This window comes from Rhea americana, unplaced genomic scaffold (assembly GCF_003343005.1).
Source record: "Rhea americana isolate MKP2758 unplaced genomic scaffold, rheAme1 scaffold_187, whole genome shotgun sequence".
Lineage (NCBI taxonomy): Eukaryota > Metazoa > Chordata > Aves > Rheiformes > Rheidae > Rhea > Rhea americana.
The window spans coordinates 1,519,848-1,546,129 of NW_028186005.1; the positions used below are offsets into that span (position 1 = coordinate 1,519,848).

General features: G+C 42.1%; 1 protein-coding gene across 5 annotated transcripts in view; it reads right to left on the reverse strand.

Annotated features, from left to right (window-relative positions):
- Positions 1-26,282, reverse strand: part of BRSK2 (BR serine/threonine kinase 2) — a 311,178-nt gene that overhangs the window by 135,688 nt on the left and 149,208 nt on the right. For all 5 annotated transcript variants that reach the window (XM_085302177.1, XM_085302182.1, XM_085302181.1 and 2 more), the window contains exon 2: positions 24,944-25,038. In XM_085302177.1, coding sequence (XP_085158303.1) covers positions 24,944-25,038 — 95 coding nt within the window. The remainder of the gene's footprint in view (positions 1-24,943; positions 25,039-26,282) is intronic.

The following is a 26,282-nucleotide window of genomic DNA, read 5'->3' on the forward strand; positions in this document are numbered from 1 at the left end:
TTGTTTGCAATTTGTAGTGTTTATGTTCCTGCACCTTTTAATTTGCCTTTGGTTTCATATGGAGGCTGACTTTAGCTCACCAAAGCAGGTTTCTTTCCTCTCTCGTATTGAAAGAGCAAAATACATCTCCTTCACATCTACATATCTAGTTCCTTCTCTGCCCAAGAGAGCCAATTTTAAAAGAAATAAGTATTCCCAAATCGTTCTGCACAAGGAGTGGACTAAAAACTGTCTTTCCCCACTCAGCTTAAGCCTGAAAGGGTATTATATTCTACAACAACAAAAAAAAACCTTTTAGTCCAGGACGAGATGAGCCAGTTCTGAGGTCACTACTGCAAGAAGCTCAAATTTCAACCTATATTTCAAAATATTTCACATTTCACTATTTCAGCTAGTTTGTCCCTATATATAATTCCATAGGGAACTCCCCAAATTTCAAATAATCAGCAGACAAGAGAAAACTATCCTTGCTGGCCACTATGCCACACACTGTGACTGGCATGTTTGTCCATACACATCATAGCAGTCTTGGCCTGAGAGCCAAGCCTTTAGACACATTTTCTTTTTGACCTTCAGAACATCACCTTGCTTCTCACTGCTTGTCTTCAACCTATAAAAAGGGGAATACAAATGATACGAAGGAAATTAAGAATAAAAAATTCCCACCTAGGAATATTCTCCTGCACAAAAACAACTACCACTGAGGGGAACAAGGGAGCTAGGGCTTCTTCTTACCTTCATTGGGCTATTGACAGTACTTGCCCCCATGTACTTGCTTTATTCTTTTTCCAGAGGTTTTTCCTCCTGCACCAGAATCAACGCAAGTGAACCCTGCACCTGCGCTTCAGCAAATCCCATTTACTACCCAGCATACCAGTTTAAACCACAGATAATGGTAAGCTTGTGCTAATGTAGCTGATGCATGGTCTCGTCTGCCACCCCTGCCACGGGGACAGAAATAAGCAGCAGGAGGACATTAACACCTTTCACTGCTGCTGCTGTTTGCTTAGTGATGTGGGCGAGAGCGCTGAGTCCCACTCGATGAGGCAGCGAGGAACGGGCCCCGCCTGCTGTCTGACAAGGGAGGTTAACAGCAAAAGATCTGGAGACCATTTCTTTTCTCCCATGCTCAGCCTCTCTGTCAGCAGCAAAATATCCTTCAAAAAAAAAAAAAAAAAAGAGCTGATTTAGCAGATTATGAACCCATCAGTGGAAGACAGGAGCTGAGGAGCCAAATGAGATGGCTCATCTCATCATGAGCTGAGTCGCCAAAGCCAAATGCCATCAGAAGGTGCAGTGTGGCTGCAAGAGCAGACATCTTCCTTCCTTCTAAACCGTACAGTCCATGAGCCACAAGGGAAAGCTTTTACTCCTTCCTCCTGCCCTCCACCCTCACCCTTCATACCACAAGGCTATTTCTTGCACCTTCAGTCATTATTTCACTCAGTGTTGGCTGTTAAAACAATCAAAATAAAAGAAACAAATAAAAAGAAGCCAGGCCTGAGCTACGACTTATTTAGCGCAGCAAGATGGGGCAGCAGTGCTTTGGCAACGTCTGCCCGAATGCGCTACAGCAGCTCTGACTCCCCATTTTCAYGCAGCCTGCTCTGCGGTCTGTAACACAGGCATCACCTCCACTAGAGTAAATTGGATTGAGAGTGAAACTGGATTCTCGATGGCATACAGAGGAATGGGATACCGTCACTGTAATGATGTGCCCTACAGCAGTCTTCCCATCCTCACCAGGCTTGTGCATACTTCCAGTTGCTGCTTGGTATTTGCTCGTGTTTGGTAACGAGATAGTTCTCAGTGAGTCATACWGTCAGGATTAGTTTTGTAGGCATAAAGTATTCAAACACTGCAAATGCCTGTGAAGATCCTAGTGGTCACTTTGTTCAGTTAATTCTGTGCCCCCTTCTAGSAGGTCTTGGTTGAGGTCTTTTTCTGTGCTTACCTTTTGCTTACGTAAGGACAAGGGCATACACTGCTCCTTACTTGTCACGGCAAACTCTCTCACTTGCTTCAAAAGTTACAGTCAATGAGTCAATCAGTATGTAACCCATACAACCACGGTAAAAAGGAAAAAAAAAAACAGGAACAGTGATCTTAAAACAGCAATGCTTTTGCTAATAATGTTTTTGAAAAATTTCTTACCCCCAAATGAGTCACTGAAATACTGACAAATGGAAACCCCAGTAAATTCACAAAATAGCATCCTGATCATGAAATTGGAAGTAGAAACCAGACCCAAATTTACTGCCCAATTCACTTGAAATGAGTGTCTTGAATAAATTTCCTGAGGAATGAACTTCAGGGAAACTTGCATTTAGGTCAGTGGGAAAACCAAGAGATATTTAAAAAAATCATATGTACAGATAAAAATAATTAAACAATCAAAATTAATCAGATAAAAAACTGAAATTCCCATTTCACAGTTCTTCTATCACTAGCACACCTGAAAGCCAAGAGTATATCTCCCTGCCTAATTACAAAACAGGTTATATTATAACAAAAACAATGTTGATTTGTATCTCACTGAYAGCCATGCATGGAGGAGATCTGGTTGTGCAGAGATCCCTAATACCAGATACCGTATCACTGAAAGGAAGATGGAAACCAGTGATGAAATCTCACTGAAGGGCAGGAGAAAATACATTTCCTGGGCCGTATGATGGGAGCTGGGCGCTGGCAGGGAGGGTCCTTGGGAGCACATTCAGGCTGCACACTGTAACTTAGAGTGTGTAACCAGCTGCAGTGATTTACGGACTAGCACAGCAGTGGGTGCAGATTACAGCTGTGCTGGTCGACTCAGAATATAACTCCTGGAAATGGGATGACAGCCAGTACATGGCAAAAGGCAGATGAAGGCCCCTAAAGTGCTTCAGACTGGAAATTACACCCTCTTCTGCTGCGTGAGTAAATTGTTTGGCTTCCATTAGGGGTCCTTCTCATTTCTATCACAGTTTTTTGATACACAAACAATTCTTTATCAACAGCACAGAGAGTTCCCTTCTCTCCCAAGAGTCTTGTTTTACCCTTGCTGTCAGGAAGCAATACATYTCCTGCCTGTTGGTTATAAAGTCAAGTCAAAGAACTTATAATAAACAACAAAACAGAGTAGTAGACTCTGCACAAACAGAACCAAAACACTTTGTGCAAAGTGTCTAATACGTTCACTTAAAACAGAGTTTATAGCTCAAGAGCTCAAAGCACAGGATTTTCAGAAAAGCACATCTTAGCTTTTCAAGTTTCTGTGTACAGTCTGCAAGCAGTGGGCAAAGGCAACAAGGAACAAAAGCCAGAAACTTGGAGTGCACTCGCTCAACTCATTGGCAGTTTAGAATGCAATACACTTAAATACCCAGCTTTGAGATGTTTGCATCCGCACCAGGCTCCCAGGATTAGCTAGCCCTGAACATTTAACGGCAAACGACCTACTTAAGGCCGCACAGTGATTCTGTATTGGAGCAGGGCTTTTTAGAAAGTGATGAGCATATCTRAACCCCCAATCTGAGACCTCATCAGGAAAGGTGATTTTTTGGACTGAGTGACCAGAACTTGAGACACAACAACTTTCTGTAGAGACTTCTGGCTTTCAAAGCTGAGCTCAATGAAGAACGGCACGCTTCCACCTGAGGTTGCTGCCCTTTTGTCTTGAGGCTATAGCAGGCTAACAGACAGTCAGCCACGTTTTACTCATTCGTTCCAGTCGAAGCTGCCATGTATTCAGGTAGCTGGGAAGAGAGGGAGCACAGTACTCTGCAGACACATTTCCTGCCCTCAGTGGGAACGTCTGCAGCGCCGGGCACAGAGCTGGCCGCCGCGCTGGGGACCGACCGGTGCCGCGTTGTGTCAACAGCTCACAAACTGCTGCGGTGCCTGTGCAGCTTCGTACTGTCCAGTCCACTCGCACGGACAGGTGGCAACACGCTGATGGATCTTCATCCCAGGTTTTGCCTTCTGCTTCTGCTCTGCTGTTCATGGCTATTGGCTATACTAAATAGACTAGAAATACACTCTAGAGAGATTAATTTTTCTTTATACATATCAATGGATAAAAGACAACTACTGCAAAGCCTCCTCTGATACCAACCGGAGCTGAATTTACCAGCTAATTATTTTGTTCAAGCCCATGTCAACGGGCTTAAAACTTCTGTCTAAGAGTAGGAACAGAYTTTTAAAACACGGAAAACAACTATTAGAATACATTTCCCAGCCCTCACTATAGTAAAGCACAGGTGCTAAGAAGAAATACTTGCTGCTAACAAGTTAAACCTTCTGCAAGCTTCAGAGACAGAGGGATCACAAACAGTGTTTTTATATGAACAAACTTTCTTTCAACAGAGAACAAGTATAAAATAAATGATAACAATCCACATTATGCGTTCACTCAGCATAACCAGGATGAGACAGATAGAAAAAAAAWTAAAAATAAGTTTAAATACTATAAATTAAAAGATGCCACAGAAGGTAGGTAAATTGCATGTCACAARGTCTTGGTTTTTGTTTACGAAGAATGTGTTTTTAGTTTGATGGAGAGGCATCATTACAGAGGGAATTTGAGGCATTTTAAACAGCAGAAGCACTCATTAAGAATTCATTTTTAGCAGGAAGACTAGAAAAAAATTAAAATTAATGAGTAAGATGGGGGGAGCTTTGAAGATGACAGCTTCTTGCTAAAAACAGACACACTTGATATTAATGACAAGCAGTTCACACACATGCATTACCCCTAACTCCACTGTCAAAATCTCCAGGACTAATTCACAGCTGCTTCGTGGTCACTTTGCGTCAGGCTAGCTGGCAAAGCAGGGAAGACGCGGTGCTGCCCCTCAGACTCTGCAGTGTTAAAAAGGAGGAAGGAGTCACCGGGCAGAGGATATGGCGGGGGAAGTTTGAAACCTCTGTGATTCTGGATTCCTGCAATGGCAACTGTGTGAGGCCTTCAGACAGGGATACAACTACCAAAGGCTCAAACTGACAACAGCAGTTTCTGGCTAGAAAAAGCACAAGTACTTTTGCTGCACCATTATCTTGTATTTTCCTCAAAGGAATGGAATTTTCTGAGAGAATTTGTAGYTGGCACATTAAAAACTATAGCACTTTATAAATTTCTTCATAAATCTGACTGGTTTAGGACCTCATGTGATCTGGACATCAGAGAGATTTTTTCCCCAAACATCCTTTCCTCTTTCGTGGTCTTCAAGGATAAAAATTCAAGCAGTCTTTCTTTACATATRCATCCCACCCACCCCCACCCTTCTCTGGACTTGTTTGCTTAACCACTGGCCAGTGATACACAGGTTTCAGAAAATTCAATGTTATGCAACCATCAGTTTCTTCTTCCAGACCTCCAAATGGTAAAAAACAGTTTTGATTATTTCTCCTGTAAAAATCACTTATCTTCTTTTCTTTGTTTGTCTGTTTTAAATGTACACATTCCGGGAACATTTTTTTTGGGGGGGAAATGCTGGTTTAGGCTTGCAATAAAAAGTGGCAACTTCAGAGAGGARGTCTGGGAAAGACTTTGCTCTCTGCATTTTTTTAGTTTAGGTGAGAAAAACTGAAGATAACAGTCCTGGAAGAGAACTGAACAATCCAAGCTGGACTGATGCTGATCCGCATACWGAGGAGGGCAGCCGGAGCAAGGGTGAAAAGGCTGGATGAAGAGGAGCAAAAGCATCAAAGAAGAAATTACCAGAGTGAAGCGAGCATAACGGGAGTTGTGTGAAGGAGCCTGGGGAAACCTGGATTTGACTTCCATTTCATTTCACATAGAGAATGTGCCAGAACACTGCTTCAAGCTAAGCAWCTTTTGGATTAATGTGCTGTTTTTTCAGTGTGATACTCCTCTGTATTTGCTGATTCCCACTGCACTCTATGAATCGTTTTTTTTTTCTAGCCCTGCAGAGCACTGTGCAGAGGGATTTCTCCGCACAGCAGAGAACAACCCTCTCGAGGGAGACTGTCCTCAAAATGATGTCAGAGACTGGTCCAAAGCGCACTGAAACCAGTGCAAAGACTTTCTTAGAATGCAGTAGGTTGTGGGTCAGGCACGGAGAAGAGCTGAGGTCTTTCAGAGCAGAACTAAGAAACTTCCATGCTGGGCAGTGACATCTCAGCTGGCTCCAAACATGCTGGCTAATGAGCCCAAGCTGAGTGCTGCACTGATATGGCCACAGCGTTTCCGTCTCCGTATGAGCATGTTCAGAGCTAACTTAGGTGTCTCGGCACGACCCTGTGTTGCACCATGTAGACATACCCCTAGTGGCTTAGCTGATCTTTCTTCGGAATAGCAGCAGCAGCAACAGAACAAGCCGTTTACAATTATGGGATTATTTCTTATTAATATTTCTCTCTTTAAAGTCTGTCATCTTCAACAACAATGTATGAAAATGGGTTGAAAAGACTGCATGAAAATTCTCCTTTAGGACTCAGCTGACCCAAATACACAGTTCTCTTGCTCTGAATTCCCCTACATGGTGCGGCGAGACAAACTGCTCCTTTTTTTTCTCTCTCTCGCTTTTTTTTTCCCCTGTAATGCTGCATTGCAGGACTGAATTTTCTGATTATCATGCAGTATCTTATTTTGACAGTCCTGTCCCCACATTAAAATAATTCTGGTACTCTCAGGATAATCAGAAAAGATCCATCTCCTGTTTTGAGGGGCAGGTGGTACCTTTCTGCAATAGGTGTGCTTAAAAGCTTATGTACAGTCAGAAAAGTAGTTGCACTTCAGGGTTCTGCCAACATGACTATCAGACAGCAGCACAACAAGATGTGACTAAAAAAAGCTGTGACCACAGAAACCCCTCCTTTAGATGCAATCACAGCAGGAGAACAGAATTTTCACTGGTTCAGTTTGCCTTGTTTAAGGTGAGACTAACTAGTACAGCTGTGTCCCCACAAGCAGTGCTGTGCTACTATTGCGTAAGTATTTTCACAAGTCAGTAGGCAGAGCTTTCAAAAAAAGCCTCCTCTTTTTCCCTGTTGTGTATTTGCAGACAATTCTGTTTGGCCAAACGACACAAACAAGATTGTGATACTTTTGTCATCCCTGCAAAATAAACACAGCCTTGCAAAATAAACATAACCATGACAGAAGGAGTAACATCTACTCTGGTTCCTGTATTATCAATAAAGCTAATCAACTAACCTTCAGTTGTAGAAGCTTTACTTTCAGGTAACTTAATCAAGTGGGCGAGTTTATGACATTGCCATTAGAAAATTTTCTTCTTCACTTGCAAGCTTGGATGCATTTGATTTACAAGCCATGGAGAAAAGACAAACAGGGAAACCTAAAATGCCATTAATTTTTATAGTCACATTTAGAAGCAGAGTCATACCGCAAAACTGGCTCTTCTGTCTCCTCAGGAAACCTGCACAAGCATTTAACAACTGCAAGAACATTCAAGGTCACAGGCAGCTCTTTTAGGAGATGAGTAGCCTTCTAGCTATAGTGCTAAATTCTGTAGAGTCAAGTCTGTATTGCAGATGAGATGACCAGGAAAGCCCTAAATCAAATATCAGGATCTGTGAGCAACGTACACAAACAGGAGCTGCATTGAGCCCTGTGCCTGAAGATCACACACAGCAGGAGAATCGGTATGAACAAGCTGGTTACAGCTCCAATTCGATGACTGCTGCTCTTGCCATTTCAGCAGACTACAGTTACTCCAGCCTTCAAGACACCACAGGAACAAAGAGAGAGGAAAGTACATAAACCCACATCRATACAGAAGAGAGGGAAAAAGCAGTGCTGGTTATAGCTTCCTTTCACCAAGCTGACTCTTTGGTGGCTTGTTATTGCAAGAGCTTTACCAAAATGCTAGAAGAGAACGAAGATTACACTCTTCACATCTAAATTGCASGCGTCTCCTCACGACTCGTATCGAAACTCCCGAAGCCCCATCTCGGCTTCAGGATCAGTATCAATACCTAAGATTTCTCCGCAGTACCAGCTTTGGTTGTGCCAAAGTTCTGGGTGAACRTCTCACAGCAGAGTAGGATATCACTTCTCCTCCAGCTGGAGCTCAGGAGTGCACCAAAACAGAGAGCACTCTCCCACGATAACACAAAGCASAGCTGCACATAGCATGAAGCTCCACAGATACAACAACAACAACCTGCTTTTAGCCTCTGCTTTATTTCATTTTCTTATGAAAAGATATTTTGTGGCAGACTGTGAGTTACGTAACTTGCAGTTACTCAGCTGTCCACAGGATTTGGCTGAAAACATCCAAAGCAGAGGCTTCCCGAGCTATCTGACGCGCAGCACCAACAGCGCTCYATGATACAACAGAAAGGAGGAACGGACCGGCCTGAAGTTCGACACCACGGCGACAAATTAAACAAAGAAAAGGGAATACGGGAAAGGAAGGCAAATGCAGTCTCCCAAGAGCCATGCTTGATCTCTGGAGGCTGTACGGTCTTCTGTGACAACAGGAGCTTCAGCTGAGACAGGACTGCCGCACTGGGCCGAGGAAGGCGCAAAGGCTTCCGGCAGCCCACTTAGCCRGGCACACGACATCTGTGACACTGGTGTGGCACGAAGAACTTCTTGGAAAGGCTCGTGTATTATTTGCACAATAAAAAAGGTGAACAGAAGAGGATGAAACAGTCTGTCAGTAAGTTTAACTTGTAATGGAAGAATGAAAAGAAAAACCATCAAAATGAGCTGTGTGTGCGCTAGAGACTATAACCAGATTCCAGGGTGGGACGAAGCCTCGACTTTCCCTATTCCTTGTGAAGAAATATATACTGATATTGTAACAAAGCAGATGTAGGGATACCATAGCATACTATTCCAGCTTGCCTGTTATTTTGCTCTCCAAAATCAAGGCAGAGAGCAATCTCAGCATGTTTCAAACCTGAAATACGCATGGTCTTCCCACAAGGAACTTGAAGTTTTCTGAAGTAACAAACAGTTGATAATGCTGCAGCCTAGGAGTCCCAACATGCAAACAGAAACCTGGTCCCATTTGCTGCTCACACTGGTTTATCAATATAGAGAATAATAAAGAAAAGAAAAGAATTGCACTGTGCTTTCAGATATCCACAAGTTTGACTGCAGGGATAGAGAATTGCAAAAGCACGAGAAGACTAAGACACACAGAGCAGAAGGTTCAGAGGCTAAATCATTCTGTGAAGAAGAAAGTTTAGCCTTSGTCTATGATTAAGAGCTTGATTCTGCAAAGCCGAGCAGGTATCAAGAACTGGTTAATTGAGGGCAAGAGGGAGCTGAAGTACAAAGTGAAAACTGAGCAATCAAGGGGAGAAAAACAGCTGCCAGAAAGTCTGTCTTCCCTTAGGGCTTCTAGTTATCATTTGAAGATGAATATACTTTTTGACTAACCTGTTCTATGAAGCTAATTCCCTAGAAGTGCTGGGAATCCACTACTGATCCTGTTGCCTACTATGTTCAGGAGTTGTGTCTATGCTGCGTCCTTTCGCATTTTCTGTCAGGGCAAGTCTACTGTTATACCCAATAAAAAATGAAATAATGCAGCAGTGAAGAAAGCATTATATGCATATATTTCCTTATCCCTCAGAGCAGATGGCCAGTAGACAACCCAAAATAAGGGAGAGACTTAACGGGACGTATGTAAAAGCAAAGAGGAATTGAAGGCAGGTTCCTGTTTAGAAGGGAAGCATGTGCTTTCCTAGGCCTTGCAGCTGCGGCAGCTGAAGGAGAACACCCTTCGGATACAATGATGTGATCTTTGCCACCCGCAAGGCTCAGTTKTCACASGGCAGCCACATTCCCTCTCCAGAGACTGAAGCTCTATAGATAGCAACATATACTATGCTGGGTATGTTTTGCATTGCAGTATATTCTGGGAGCCAGAGCAGCGTCCATGCTACCTGTGTACTACCTTTTCCAAAGGCATAATTTCTCAAGTAAATTTATGAATTTACCAACAATTTTGACCAACTAAAACTTATTCCTGTTCTACTCTGGTTTTCTAATCTATGTATTTTCGTGACTGCACAGACTTGATTCTGCAGGAAGAGACTAACTTCACAAACCCGTGCGGTCCATGCCTTTTGGTGCTTTCGGTGAGACGTCAAGACCCCTCAGAAACCTCTGCATTTTTTCTTGCATCACTGTGGCATACACAGAGAGGGAGGTGCCCAGAAGCAAAGAACATTTACCATAATGAATTAGATGGGCAGCCAGCAGTTTAAACCAGCYATTTGAAGTTACTATAATGAGGTCTCAGTTTAATAGTTCTTCTGTATGCACAGAACCCCTCACCCTCACCCCTCAGGAAATCACTTAAGAATAAAAGGAACAGAAATCAAATCATCTGTTTGAGGAGAAGGATGTTATTGCTTGGAAAATGCACAAAATGGGTGGAGCAAGAATGCCCACGGGTGAGTGAAAATTATTTCTCATAGCAACAGGATCAGGGAGACTCAGAGTTTTTTCTCAGAGATGGCACAATGTAAAACTCAAATTCAGACCAAATTCAGTCCTGTAGCAAATAGCTGCACTTCTACTGAATCCAGCTAAAGCAGAGCTCTCTTTTCATACCCAAGAACTTGGGCCAGTAAGTTTTATATCCATTTTGGGCCTCAGAATCCTTGTTTGAAAAATCAGTGAGTTACTTCCATGATAGCTAGCAGAATTACCTGACATACCACTTCCTCACCAGGCAACAAATGCCTGTTCTTAATTGTCTGGCTACAAAACCAATTAAAAAAATTCCCATCTAGCATCAACACATCCTGATGCACATAGCAGCAACCTTGATCTTTCAATTACTATGTCACTAATTATCCAAGGCTAATTCATTAAAGCATGTTCTTCAGGGCTTTAAAATAATTTCTACAGGGCTTTAAGCTTGGGGTATTTAAGTACTTACATATGCATTAAACGTATCAAGACCTATCCTTCTGCCAGGTTCTGAATTCCTCTCTTCTCAGATCTCTCAACTTCTCCTGTTACATTATGTGCTGTGGGCTGAAGTATCCCTAGTCCTTATCATAAGAGTAACACTAAAATTGTTAACACGTATTGGCTAAAATATTGTAACTTTTAAAGTTCACATCTGCATGGGCAAATAAAGGAGCTGATTATCCTGATGGGCTGTTACATCAGTTTCTTTAAATCTTCTCTGTTCTTGATGTATTAAATTCTGTATTCAATTATACTGAAAGTAACAGATCCAGTATCTACCTAGTAGAAATGATAGCATCTTGTTTCAGGTTAAGAATGCACACAAAATAGAGCTCGATTTAAGTTCTACAAGCTTTTGAAAAGACAGACTAGGGCAAATGAACAGCTTTTAAGGCAAATGGGGATATTAAACTCAGCTAAAGGTTGACCTGAGGATTGAGGACACAGTTAACAGAGCTGCCTGAGGGGTTATCACTGTGGTAGCTAAAATAAAGAAGGATGACAGTGAGGTATTCTGGAGAGAGGTACATAAAGGACTCAAGAGTCAAAACAAGAGAAAAAAAATGTATTTGCAATAGTCCCAGGCAATTATAGCAATRGGGAGGAAGAAATGGAGGATGATATGAATGGTATTGCTGTTCAAAAGATAGTACTGCTGTTCAAGAGACGTGTAAAAATAAAAGAAGAGAAAACCAGCATCTCTAACTGGATCTGCACCTTGAAAACAAGTGGAACAAGAAAAGTCACCTGTAATGAAAGGGACAGCTGGAGAGATGATATCAGAGGATGGAGGTCAAGCCTCTGTGAGAACCAGCAATTTGAGGGAGTGAGAAATGAAAGCCAGAAATAGTAAGATCTCCTTAGAAGTGCAGTGAAGGTATGCCAGTATGTTCACTGCTTCATGTACTATCTGCCAGTTGTTCCTCAAACTGTATTTACAGACCTTTATTTACATTTAAAATTTGATTCATATCTAAASGTTTATTTACAGAAATCCAGTAATGACATTATTCATTCCTGCCCAGTGCATTCACGATGCCACTTCCAGTGTTTTTCCTCCTAGAGATCACTGAGATCTCTGTAACTCYGGGCAGGCTCCAAGAAAGCATTCCTCCTTTGCCTGTTAACGTGTTTGCTCTTTTTTTGATAATCAAACCACAGAAGAGACATGACCTTTACCACGAGATCCTATGGGCTGTGTAAGCCTTACAGAGTCCCCTCAGCGCACCTGCCTTTGAGTGAGTCCTAAACCACGCTTATGCTGTTGCTGTTTGTGGCACGTTTACTTTCACCTGCTGAGMCCCCCGTTCTGTGTATCATATTCTGCTGATCCTGTTTTGCTCGTTTATTTCTCCTGACTCTTCTCATATTAAATTTGTGTGACCTTGGCCCTTATATTCACTGATTGTTTGCTCCTGCTGCGGAGGTCCATTTAGTATTGTCTCCACAATTCTCCTAGGTCTATGCTTTTCCTACAACTCCTATAGATTTTTTTTTTAATTGCCCTATGTTTTTATTCGATGGCTGACACAAGTTTGTTCATTACTGAATGCAGCAGGCCCGACGCTTGAACTATCTCTTTCATCACATCCACACTAAGGTCCAGGTTAGATGTTAGGGGAGAAAAAAGCACTAGGAAGAAAAGCACTAGGAGAAAAAAACAGCATGGGAACAGGTTGCCCGGAGGAGCTGAGGAATCTCCATCCTTCGAGGTTTTCAAAACGAAGCTAAACAAAGCCACAGCTGACCTATGTTAGCAGCAGTCCCTCTCTGAGCGGGAGGATGGCCTACAAAGTTTCATTCCCAACTCCAGTTTAGGAATTGTAACAATCTGGTTATCCTAGGTTTCTTCTTCCTTGATATAGCCTCTCTTCTTGAAGTGGTATGTCATCTCTACAGTCCCGACATTAGAGAATCCTAATGCTGATTCAGTTTGTGTTCAGGATGCATTTGCAGGCAAACACATACGTAGAGACATTGAACCACTGATACCTGCCAAAAAACAACCTGTATGAGACAGGTTGCCAAGCTGCAGGATGGCTCAATAAACTATGTGCCATAATAGTACCCAAGCAGCAAGGACTACCAACCCTCACCGATCAGACACTACATCCTCAGTCACTGGTGACAGGTAGCACTTTCTCCTCAATGCTAAGGAAAGCAGTTTTCAGTCAGTGCTTTTACCTAAAAGCGCTCTCACCACGACTGGCCTGCTCAGCCACACGGGATTAAGGGTCCCTTTCCTCTCAGAAGTGATTGTTTTAAGGTTCTGAGTTTTGTTACTGTTACAGACAGCGTTCAGATACGTTCCTACCTGTTGCTGGACTYCCACGTGTCAGCCTCCTCGAAACTGAAAATCTTTTATTCTATTAGCCTACTAGACAGGGCCCAGACGCCCTGTCTCTCGCATTGGGAATAGGCTGGTACTACAGAGCACTGAAACGCGCAATTTGCTCTGCTGCCCAGAAGACTGCTCCAAACCAGCCTATTCCCTCCTACGCTGTGGACTTCTTTTATCCAGTTCCTCTGCGGCCGCTACCCTCACAACTTACACCCCTATGCCGGAAGGAAGGGCAAACACAGTCCCAGATAACTCTGGGCACAGCTGTGCTCTACCCCATTCTGTGTCCAACGATCTCACCCACTTGTTCTTAACTAAAGGTTATTTCTGGATTTGGTAAATCAGAGACTGTTTTAAGAGGTGGAAAGAAGGATAAAATGAGTATGTAATACCTAGAGGATAACGTGTCCTCTCTCACTGTATGTATGTTTTTCCTTTCTGTTTTGAAAGTGCTGCCGTGGACAGCAAGGGGCAACAGGAGGTTAACAAAGGACAGAAAGGATTTAGGAAGGAAATTCAGGGACAGCTGAGAGCAGGAGCGAAGGGAGAAAATTCATCAAAGAAAAGAGATAAGAACATTAGACCAAGGGGATTTATTTCTGGGTATTAGGAAGGAAATATAAGAGGAAAAAATCTCTAAAAATTAACTTTAGTATGAAGTATTTCACAGCTGAGGGAAATTATTCTGCTTCTATTGACAGCAAGCTCTTTTTCTGCTGGACCGTCTCCACACATCCGAATCTAGACATGCATACTGCATTTCTGCCCACTGAGCAACACTGAAATCCAGTCCATTACAAGGATTCATGGTGACAGGTTCCTGATGGACAATGCGACAGACTTTCAGAGCACTGCAAGATGTAATCTACTAGCAATTTTTCTGGAAAAACTACTGTATATATCATGACCTTATGGGAACGCTGCTTCAGACTCAACAGGGAGGAGTAACAACTTTTTCCTATTTCTTTTTATGTCTGTTATGGTAGATTTTGCATATTCTGGTAATTCTTTCTCATTTTAACTATTCTAGCCTTGTTTACTTAGTTACACAGAGCTGTACAGAAGAGTACAAAAACTGGAACTGGAGTTCCATTAGGAACTGGAGAAATAAGCTAAAATATAACTCCCATTAAAAGACAGGAGTATTTCTTACRAACAGACATGAGAAGAAACAAGGTGTTTCTGTCCTGTACAAACAATTTGTTATTTTTTATTTATTTACTGTATTTAGACTTGCATCTGGGAGACGCAGGTGATAGTTCCAGGAATGTTTCTATTACCTGGAGCAGCAGGAAACGTAAGAGGAAGAAAAATTCCAAAGTTGAACTCTGTTGCATTGACTCCTTGCACAGCTGACATTTCCTCAACATTTCACTGCTAAGTCTACAGAACAGAAGAAACTTGTTGCTAGAGCTGCAAGTGGTTTAAGAATGTTCCTGCCTCTGGTATATGCCAGGAACAGGAACAAGAGATCATGTTTTGTAGGCCAGATATTTCTTCTTAAGCGTTGACAACCGTTGACAACTGTCCCTTTGCCTTCTGAAACATGACTTTGGATAGGTTTAATTTTAGAAAAATCTGGAGCACCTCTCCCAAATTTCCAGAAAGAATGGGAAACTTTGCTTGCCCAACTTTTTGGAGTTTTCATCAGTTTTGAACACTCTCAGAAAAGCCAGCCTGCCTTGGGCTTGGCACCCCAGAATTTCTTGCCACTTYCAAATGTCCTTATTTCACCAGCAGCGACATATGATAACATAAGAAAGATGTTACTGAGCAATCATTACATACTGAGAGACTGGAACAGATGCAGAAGCTGCAGATTAAACCCAGTTTCCCTATAGTCTGTACAGAATTAAGGTAACATCTCCATTATCCCTTACAGCAAAGAGCCATTGCTGCTGCCTCCTAATGCAGTTGCACAGCACCCTACAATGTATTATACCCTATGCTTCAGGAATGCCCCATACTCTGACAAAGCAGGGTGCTAAATGCTTTTCCCAAACCAGAGTAGGATCAACCACACCATCATGGCAATTTTGTCACTGGGTGGTAACTGGTCCGGTGAATGCATAGGGTTGAGTTTTCTTAGTACCAAGATACCTGGAAGAACTTCTTTGAGCTGCAGAAGAAACACAATTTTCAACTAAACCTCAGAGGTCCCTTCTCTGTGCGTCGTGTTTGCATCCACAGGAGGAGAAAGTAAAGAACACATTGCTGCGTTAAGTGTTCTTTGTGAACAGACCAGCATATTCAATGCATGTTCATCATGGATTCAGCATCGCAGGATGCTAGAGACAAAGTCATACGTTCAAAGCTAACATCTGGTAGAACAGGAAGTGCCCAAATACCTAAAAAACTATTGCTAGAGAAAAGGAGAGATCAACATGTTCTGTTCTAACAGCAGCCAAGCAAACCAATGGCATATTGTGTCCAACCCCATCTGACAGCTCTGGAATGAGCCTTCCCAGATTTTCCCTAAATTTGTGCCAACTATTTAATAGTATGCACTGAGGAAGACCAAGTGAGGCCTGTAGTGTGCTTAACAAATGATCAGCAAAACTTTTATGTTGGATAGAAAAATGCAAAACAAACAAAAAGAGCCTGTATTCCCTAACTGACAGCCCAATGCTGGCCCTAAGCTCACAGTCATACTATTTAAAAATCCCTTGAATGACACATTTTATTTAGGCAGGGAAACTATTATAAGCTATACTGGCCAAAGAAATGCTTCTTAACAGAAGAGTGTGCTGGCATATAAAACACCATAGAGTTGTTTCAGCAAAAGATTAGGATAAGCTTTGAACATAGTCTTTGCTCAAATGCTCTGCCTGTTAGAGACAGACTATACCCCTTAACTGGGATGGATCAGAATATTGATGTTTATGGTGTTTATAATGCATCAGAGAAGCACAGCCAAAAATATGAACCTGATTCTGGTTTCAGTCAATATACTTAAGAATTGATGTCCCACTGCTTTTAGAGCTCTTACTGATGCAATTCTGGATCCTTTTCCAGGAAACAAAAAAGAATTAGAAGTCTTCCAGACAAGATTCTGGAATGTGAAATACAAGCCAGTATTAAATGGAATCAGAGGTCTTTTCATCTACAACCTAAAGAGCTTAAGACAAATAAATAAATAAATAAATAAACAKCAATCTAAACCATAGTTGCTGCATTACCCTTGGCCCTCAATGAAATTGCCTGCAAAGCACATGGGTTTCAGTACTGAGATCCCATCCTCCTCCTCCTCCTCCTAAATTGCTTACAAGCTTCTGTTATGACAGTGAGCAAACACTGTCATGACAGAACCATGGAAACGGGATATAATAGTCTCTAAAAAATCAGAACATATCCTGCCACTATGCATACTCATTCCATCCCAGCATAGCAGGAAAAAACCCTATATGGTTGCTCCAGTGCTTACAGAAATGGCTCTCAAATGATTGGTCAATATAGCTTTCAGACAGCACCTGAGCTCCATTCTGAGTTTTATTTTCAGTCCAGGCAGAAACTGTGTGAGCAAATGATAAATTAGTCCATCACTGTGGCAATACTGAAAACTGAGGCAGTGATTAGCTGTGGTCATTACAGGTCAGACTATTGTTCATAAGGAGCTGTATAACTTAAAAACCTCTCATAGTTCAGGTCAGAAAATATGGCCCCTCAACCCTTTTTTTGTTTCAGAATTATGAAAATAAAAAGAAACAACAACAAAAAAATTAGTAATTCCCCTTGTTTGGGCAGTAGCTTTGTCCATAAGAAGAAGCATTTCCTGTCTGTAAACGTGGTCAGAGCAAGGCTCAGCCAAAATTCATTCTTCCATGGCACCCTCTACTCTCTGCAGGCCTGGGACAGGTTTCACCCCGGGCTTCTTGAGGCTGATTAACTAACCAGAGAACAGAGCTGGCTGATGCAGGGATTCAGTCTACAAAAACTGTCAATTAAAAGAAGTTTTAACTTGAGTCAGATCAAAATCCAATGCATTTCAGTATCTCTCATCAACCTTCAGGGAGTGGAGTAAAAGAAAACAAAGGGAAGTTTTGAACACAGCACAGAGCCTGCCGCTCCAGCTTTGAAAAGAACATCTCACTAGTCCTGTGATTCCCATCTGGAGCTAACAGAGACTATGGCTCCAGGTAGCTCTATTAGCAAGAATATGCAGGCTGGGGGACCACAAGGCTTTCAGACCCCAAGAACAAGTGGGGTTCCAGCTGGCCAAGATTCTGGAAATATTATGGGATCAGGCCAGGGGTCACAAGCTCTGGAAGATTTTCAGGCTCCCCACACAAACTCTACAAGACACAGCTAAGACTCCCCTGGGGCTCCCTCTGGCCTTTCAATCTGCCAGGGGAACTCCTAGATCACCTCCCTCCCAGGGAATTGAGCCTGACGAGAGCTGAGGATCCCACTGCTTTCTGTCACTCTCCTGCACAGCAACACATTATAGGTCCTATCTCTCTAGCTGGGGCGGTGTGAATGCCTGGTTTGCCCCACTGCTGTGGACTCCTGAAGCATGTCCAAAGCCCTCCTCCATCTCTGCTTCATAGGAAAGGGCTCAAAGGTCTTGGAAGTCCCTGCAGAGTGGGGGCTTTTGTTCTCTGCTTATGGAAACAGGAAGCAGGAGATTCCTAATACCCTGCTATGAATCCAGAGAGAATTCAAAAGAAGCCTGCTCTTTGACACATTGTGAGTTCTCTGAGCTGAAACTATTTCAGAGAAAACATTTTAGTGAATCAGCATTTTTTGATAAAAGTAAGTTTTGGAAAAAAAGGAAAAGAATTCCCTGCAGCTTTAGCAGACAAGATAATCTGAAAGCAAACTATGGTCTATGTCACCCCAAACCTAAATACGGTGCAATTCCAGTGGAATCAGTTAAAGATGAACAAGAAGGGTTTTCAGAGGGTGATTATTCACAGCCGTTTCACAGGTGGATGAGGACTAGAYTGCAGAGGTCATTTAGACATGTCATCTCTGGGAGCAGTTATTTGTCCATCCAGGCATTATGGACACAATCAAGTGAAATGAATGGAAAAGCATTTGTTGACTTCAACTCATTTGTGGTTGGGTTCATGAAGGACGTTTACTGCTGTAAGACCAAGGCACTGCACAAGGATTGTAGGTGGCGTGTGTCTATGTGTTTGCATGCACCAGGTTGTGGGTAGAATATATTTGGTATAACAGAGATTTGAGCCAGACTGCTGTAAYACAAGTTTTTGGAATTAAAAGCAGGTTGAAAAAATAGGTCCAATTATTTCTATTGCTTGCCCAAATGCCCCAATTGATCACACAAACTTCTGAAAGTAAAATGCACTGTGCACACTTGACAGGTTTTTTCTTCTGACAGGTACATCATGTGCTCATGATTCTTGTTTAATTCCCTTCTTTAAGAATACCTCAAACTGTGCTACTTGTGGGTGCGGTGGAAAGTGGAGGTGGAGAGCGATTCTTTTCTGAAGGAAAATACAATTACCCAACTTCTTTAACTGCTCAAACGGATGACAAGTGAACAGGCTTTCAATGCTCCCCACTAGCTCTGGATTWACACAAAACACTCTGCATTATATATTCAGTAACAGATCCCTAGTCTCAAATTCCCTACAGCAGAAGGGAGCCAGGGAAAATAAGCCCCTTTTATTTCCCCATGTTTTTCATAGAGCAAGGTACCTTTTTGTCTCTTTGAACTTAGAAGACAGACTCGCACATGAAGCTGTGCTGCGCTAAATGGGTTGCTCGCAGAATACAAACTAGGGTCACAGATGGGGGGCGAGTGTGCGTTTGTGCACTTGCATCCTTTGATGAGTGCCAATCATTCCTCCAGTTTGTTCACCACCTACGCACTGTCAAACAYGCACACAGACATGCACACACTTCTAATCTGCTCTCCTCCAGTGCTAAAAGCAGACAAGCACGTGGTAATTCTCCAGCTTAAAGATAAACCAAAATGAGGATGAGGATGTGTGTTTGTAGCAAGCSTACGCAGTGAACGTGCAAGGCCTGACCCATTCAAGAGTGAACACACTCATTTGCATGCCGTAACTTGCATGTTCAGCAGCAGSCAAAAATATGACTACGAGAGTATGTGTTTTGGGGATATTTAATTTCTTTTATCATGTCATCATTTTTTCACCATGAATAGAAGGACATCTGGAATATTCTCCTCTTGCAGAAATAAGACAATCAATCAGAAGAATAATAGAAGAGTACCAGCAGGATAGCAGTGTTCCTTAATCACGGAGTCCTGGCAAGTTTGGTGAATGTTTTTAAATATTTTATTTGGGACTTCCATTTAATAAATGGAAACACTTCTCTGCTGGTTTGCTGTTTTTAATATGACTAGYTCCAATACCTTGTATTTAGATGAATCTAGGATATTGGTACATATTTCACTGGTGAAATCATATGGTCTTGTTTCTTTGTTCATTTGTATCCACTGACAGGGGCATTCAGAAGGATTCAGCAGCAGCTTTACAACATTTCCAGTGCAATCAATAGTTAAACTCCTAAATACTGCAGCAGGAAGAAAAATAGGCTACTGTTGAATATATTAAAAAACATTCCAAGATGGTCGAATTCAGGTTTTGTGTCAGTGAGTATGACTTCGCTAACTTCAGGGGAACCGACCTTTTTATGATCAAAGCTGAATTTGGACCCAGTTACATTATTCAGTCCATTTCTAACTCTGTCTCAGATTTAGCTTCTCCCTGCAGTTTTCTTATTATCTGTTAATGATTTTAGTAGATCAGTAGATTAGGCCTCTACTCAGCAGCTGAGAACAGCTAGGTCAGGCAATGTCATAGTCCGAAAGTTTGTCTGAAAAAAATCAGAAAGCGAGGTATTCCAACAAGAAAGATGCTGTGCTCATGAATTCCCTTCTTTATCTTAGCTTGAGGAAGCCTAAACTTGTGCTTCAGAGATACACTGCACAGACCCCTCTCTTTATGCTCCAGGCAGAAATGAGTGACTTCTTACAGATTTCAAGTATGCAATCAGAAATTCACAGATTCACAGATTTTAAGGCCAGAGAGGCTGCTGCATTAATCTATATATAGCACAGACATATATACATAAATATTATATACATAGCACAGATCACAGAACCTTCTTCAATTACTTCCTGCTACAAGTGCAGTAGCAGAAGCTGAGCTAGAACCTAGGTTTTAAAAAACCACACAGCAGTTTAACGTAAAGCTTAATATTCTTCCGGGGGAAGATCTCTTCACAACCCTGGGCAATTTGTTCCAATGAGTAACTTCACCCAGTGGTCAAATGGGCATATTATTTCTACCTTTAACCTGTCTACCTATAGTTTTCAATTACTAATTTCCAATATGCTTTTTCTCTCCAAGACTGTAATATCCTCTATTATCAAATGCCTCCTCTCCTCATCAGTATTTACAGACCAYGATTAAGTCGTCTCTTAACCTTCTCTTGGATAAACTAGGAAGACTGAGTTCCTTGAGTCTCTCATAAAATGAGTTCTGATTGTTTACTTATTCTCTCAGATCTGTTCTGAACTGTGCCYAGTTTTATAACATTTTTTCTTGAAGAACGGACACGCCAACAAAATGTGCTGCGTCTCAGCAGTTTTTGCAGCAAAACAATGACAGTTACGGCATGAGTTTCCATATCAAAAGGGGGAAAGCCACAGAAAAAAGGAAGAAATCACAGAATGGGGGAGAAAAGAAGAATGACAGGCGCTAAAAGAGAAAAAAAAGAACTGAAAAAAAAATGGAGAAGAAAGGAGAGACTCAAAGTAGGATAAGGTAGCAAAGAAAGAAGTAGCTATAGAAATATAAGCTCAGGAAAAAAAGAGGTGATGAACAGACCATGCAAATAGTACCTAATTGCTTGTATGCTTTCACAGATTATCTTGGCCACTCCAAGAGGCCAACATACCATCCTGCTATCCATCTCTCCACCCAATTATTTCAGGCAATCAGTGATCTCTTCAGCACTGATGGCTGAATGATCCTTCCTGCTTAAGAACACAGGACACCTTTGTAGAGCTGTTTTTTGAAAGAAGAACTCATTACCACAAGGCACTAAAGAAAAACACCTCCCCCCCCAAAAAACAAAAAAACAAAAAAACAAAACCCATCACCCCTGTTTCAAGTGAGCTCCACAAGAGAAACGTGGAAGGGACTGTGTCCCTTCCCATCCCTCAGCTTGGAAATACCTGCCTGGCTTCGAGGCCAGCACCAGAGATACGGTCAGAACAAACGAAAGGCGCGCACATGCGCGCACACACAGAGCACACATATGGAGCTCTGGGCCTCAGCCATCAAGCCTGGGACATCTGGGTCTTTCTCAGGACGTCTGCATGTTCAAATAATTAGTCCAAGGCCAGCTGTCCCCTTCTCGCTCTTCACCCTTTATGCGCCCACTGCTCCTACCGCCACTGCCTTTCCAAAGAATATTTTGTCTGACAGGTCACCAGAAGAGGAGCTTACTCTTTGTTTATTCCTTGGAGCAAGGGAGTGAAAGAGGGCTGATGAGGTGCTAAAGAGGAAAGTACTCTTCTGAGTATGTCTGATGAGACTCCCCAACACTTCCAAACAGGTATTTGACATATCAGAGGAAAGATTATCTTTAACGCTGACACTTAAATTCTGAAGTCATAAACTCTAAACTCTCTTGCTGGTACTGAAAATTCATCCATCAATTACTAGCCTGCGTTTTCAGGAACTTTTACTGCTTTATGGACACATTCAGCTCTTATACTCTGGGCCTGATTTCCCTCTTTCCTGAAGTGGTGATGCAGAAGTAATTCAGTGTAATTACAGAACCCTATTTCTATCTTGAGAAACTCCCTATAATCTCATTTAAGAGCCCTTTTTTCCGATTTGCACTACAGCAAGCAAAAGGTAACTTGGGCAGTGAATCTCTGTATCAGTGGAGATTACCAACAAAGCAACTGAAGAAAAACAGACAAAATATTTACTAGTTGTGTGAAAACAGAAGCAAGAACAGAACCAAGACTCCTGCTCTCATCTAAGAAATTACACTGGTAGCTTTGCCCCCAAAGCCGCACTCCTAAACAGGACCGAGGTGGAACTGGGAGAGGAGCAGTRCTCCCCAGCCTATGTTTAACAAATAAAGGCATGGCAAACTGAAAGGCTCAGCACACACGCATTGAGCAGCTCTGTCCTTTAATAGGGCAGCAAGCGCTTGGATGCTACGTTTTTGCTGCGGCGTGCGCTGCGGCGTGCCTGCCTGTGCATCATCTCCATAGCAGCAGTTCTGTTAATTGAGACCAGCTGCTTCAATTCCAAATCCTTCTCTCCAGAAATATTGATACTATTACGTTATGATTAGAAAGCACTTTACCAAATGCTTCGCAATTCTGCACCGCTCAGATGAAGAGCAGCTGCAGAAAGAAGGGACAGTTCCCTGAATGCACAAAATCAAACAAATGCTTACTGCAAAAACACTGGAGAAACGAAGGCTGCAAGAAGCGAGTCAAAATAGAAATGGGAAGGCAGGAGAGAGCAGCTTGCTGAACGTGCCTRTGCCTGTCATTTTAGATGTCAAAAGGACTGCAAGCAGACTTCTTCCTTATGCTCTAGGATAAATGGCCAGAGCACTGCAGTTTTACAGCTTCATGCAGCAGGTGTGAGTATTTGTCAGATCCAGCTTTTCTGTCCAAGGATGGATTAAAGCAAGATCCATCACTCCAGGCCTGGCTTAGGAGAATAGCTGTGGACTTGAAACATTTGGCTCCAGGGACCGTTCTGCAGGGCCCACTGGCAAAGAGAGTCACTGGAACTGATAAGCCAGTGGTGAGATTTGCAGAGCAGGAATGCCAYCACACTGCCATGACTTGGCTTCACCGTTGGCTGTTTCTCTGAGGCTCCTGAATCCACCCAGCAGGCTGTCAGCTGGCTGCTTGGCATTGGCCACAGTGGGCTTGCTGAAAGCTGTGAGCATTTTTTCCCCTTCAGCCAGGCTAGATTAAGCTGGCTAATAGTACAGTGAATTCCAAATTCACTTACAAATCTCAAAGCCTGCTCCTGACCATCAGACACAGGGCATTCCTGAAAAGACATCTGGTTACTGAGTTTCCGCAAGAACTGAGCTAAYGACTTCAATTCCGTATGTTGTTCCTAAGCACAGAGTACAGAATCCTTGAAAGAGAAAATCTCACAGGAGATGATCTAGAAATGAGATTTCCAACAAAATGCACTGTTTCCTTCCAAAAGGATGTTGTATGATGTTACAGATGTGGCCTTCTTCAGCATGCAGCTGTATAAAAAGGGTTTAACAATGTTTCATTACTTAGATTTTATACTACAACTGGAGTAATGCAAAAAAMCTAAAGCAGAGAGATCAGTTTGCTATGCTAAGTGATTTGCCTCCTACTCTGAAAATCAATGAGGTAAATAAAATGTTTTATACAAAATACTAGATACTGACTGTGTCTCTCAGCTAACACAATGCTCATGTTTTTTTWAAAAATATTCCTAGCATGTTACTCTTGAAAATATTCAAACTGTTTAACGCCTCATTCAGGTTTTACCATTTACATGCTTTGTTTGCTTTTGCTGTGTTCTGCTTATCTGCTGAATCATCCTTTAGGTCGCAATTTTCTTGCCTATTTCACTTTCTAATTTCTGAGCACTACCAGAGAACTGTTTGAATTCACAGTGCTGCAGGGGACTGAATATTTCACTGAAATTCCAGAAAGGCAAGGTTCAAAAATACTACAATTGAATATAAACTTTAAGAATCCTTCCTTGAAAAGTGAACTTACATTGTGTGTCTAACATTCACCGACCTCATATTCCTTTAACCTCCATTTTCCTTCTGCTCCTAGTAAGGTTTCTATACTTACCCGTGCTAAAAAACAGCTGACGCACACAAGTGCACATAATAAATGACGGCAAAAGGTTATGTTATGTATGCTCATACAGAAGTTAATCTCAATAAAGTGCTGTAAGTTGCACGCAGAAATATAAGCAATATTTGCTGGTCACTGCCTGGTGGAATTCTTTTGGYTGCAGTTAAATTGTCTTCTCTTCCATTAGGCTGGATTTGGCCTTTCTAGTCACCAAATGACATGAAGAAACTTTTATAGGTGTTTTTATTCATTTTTTAGTTTTCCAAGATCAGTCAATGATACTAATGTAAGGAGACACTTATCACAAGGCTAGGCATAAACCCTATACTATGAACTCGAGTCACTGAGATAAAATCTTTGATAGTTTCCAGTGGTTCAGCTCTGTGGATACTAAGGGAATTACAGCAGCTTAAAACAGTCATGGACCTTGGTATACCAGATCATATTGAACCCATACAGCACACAGAGCAACAGTAGGAGTATTCAAACGACAGATCTGCCAACATCACTTAAATGTCGTCCTACAGACATTTAAAACCTCAGTCTGCAATATACCACATGTATCATGCACTGCACTGCAATCCAGTGGTGAAACTCAGGAGCCCAACACACATCTGCCCCAGAAGAGAAGTAACAACTCTGAGACTGACCATCAATTTTGTTCTCAAAGCACATGCATGCTCTTGTTTAATTCCAGCTGCCCTAGCCTCCCCCATCACTGAATAACTGTTATTATGCTTCACATAATCCTAGTACTGACAGGGATGTTTGTTAAATGTAATTAAAGATATTAATTCTGCATGGAACACAAGACACAGAGCCAAGAATTTAATTTTTTTTAAATGTCTCATTACAAAATTACCTTCATTAGCACCGACTCGCTGAGCTTCTCTCTGTTGACAATTTTTATCGCGACCTTTTGACATGTGACACAGTGAACCCCCAGCTTCACAAGCCCTGCAGGAGAAATAGAGAGTGCAAAAGAAAAAGAAAGAATTAGTTAGAAATATCCACTGTTGAGATTTTTGCTATTAGTATCTTACCCAGCAGTTGGCCATCTATACGAAAATGAATTTCCACTAGTCCCTCCTGCTGCCAGAAAAAGTCTGGTGAATAATGTAGAAACTGTCGCCCGCRTTATGACCGTTTGGCTGTGAAGCTGCCAGCATGCCTGACAGTGCTGCAATTTCTACCATCAAAGCTGTATTTTTGCCGAAACACTGTATTCCAGCTCTCACTACTCCAAGTGTGTTCTACCAGGAAGATGCAAACTTTTCCCAATTTAACTGCACTAGACTAGGAACTTCTGGCAACACATGACATCAGCGAAAGCTCAGACATCAACAAAACGTGATGGCCAGATGTCTGCAGTGTAGACACGGCCAYTAGATTTTTTCTAGCTTTTTCCAAAGCTTTCATGTCTAAGACAAAAAGGTACTTAATATGGCTTTCCCTTACTATTTTAATTTACTCTGCTGTATAAAGCTAACACTGTTCCTCCATTATGGCATAGAGGAACATCAACATGTACAAACACAACACTACATCCTTGTTACTATTCACTATATCCTTGTTACCCCAAAACAACTTAGAGCGCAATTAAATGATTACATTTACAAAAGGATATAGCTAGCCCTATCTCCTCGAGTGTATGAGGTATTATCAGAAATATGGGACAAAACTCAAAGAATTAATTGAAGTAAAAAGGTAAGTGACATAAGTAAAGTGTTAAAAGATCTTCTGCAAAACTTTGATCTAAATCTGCTGACTCGCACCAAAGTGCATTGAGCGTGAGCAAACTGTGCGTCGGAGCTAAGCGCAGTCCCCTGAGCTCTCAGCTCTACCTCCATTTAGTGAAGTTCTATCCTGGAAAATTTTACTTCATATGCCCATTCAAGTGAGATTTTTTTGCCTCAACTTTTACTCTTGCATATCGTTCACAATGCCTGCTAGGCTGGCTTCCATCCCACCCCACATATAATGCGCCAAATTGCCATTTGGTTTAATTCAGTTTTAAGTAGAGTAAAAAAATGGTGTCYCTCCAGGTCACCAGGACTTGCTGGGCTTGGCAGCCTGTTTCTGAGCATCGACGCTGCCCGGGGAGAGAGCTCGGCTCCCGGCTGCATTGCAGTTAAGAGCCCAGCTCCCTCCCCTGCCCCAAACTACAAAGSCAAACGCGCTGACCGTATCAGCCAAGTGAA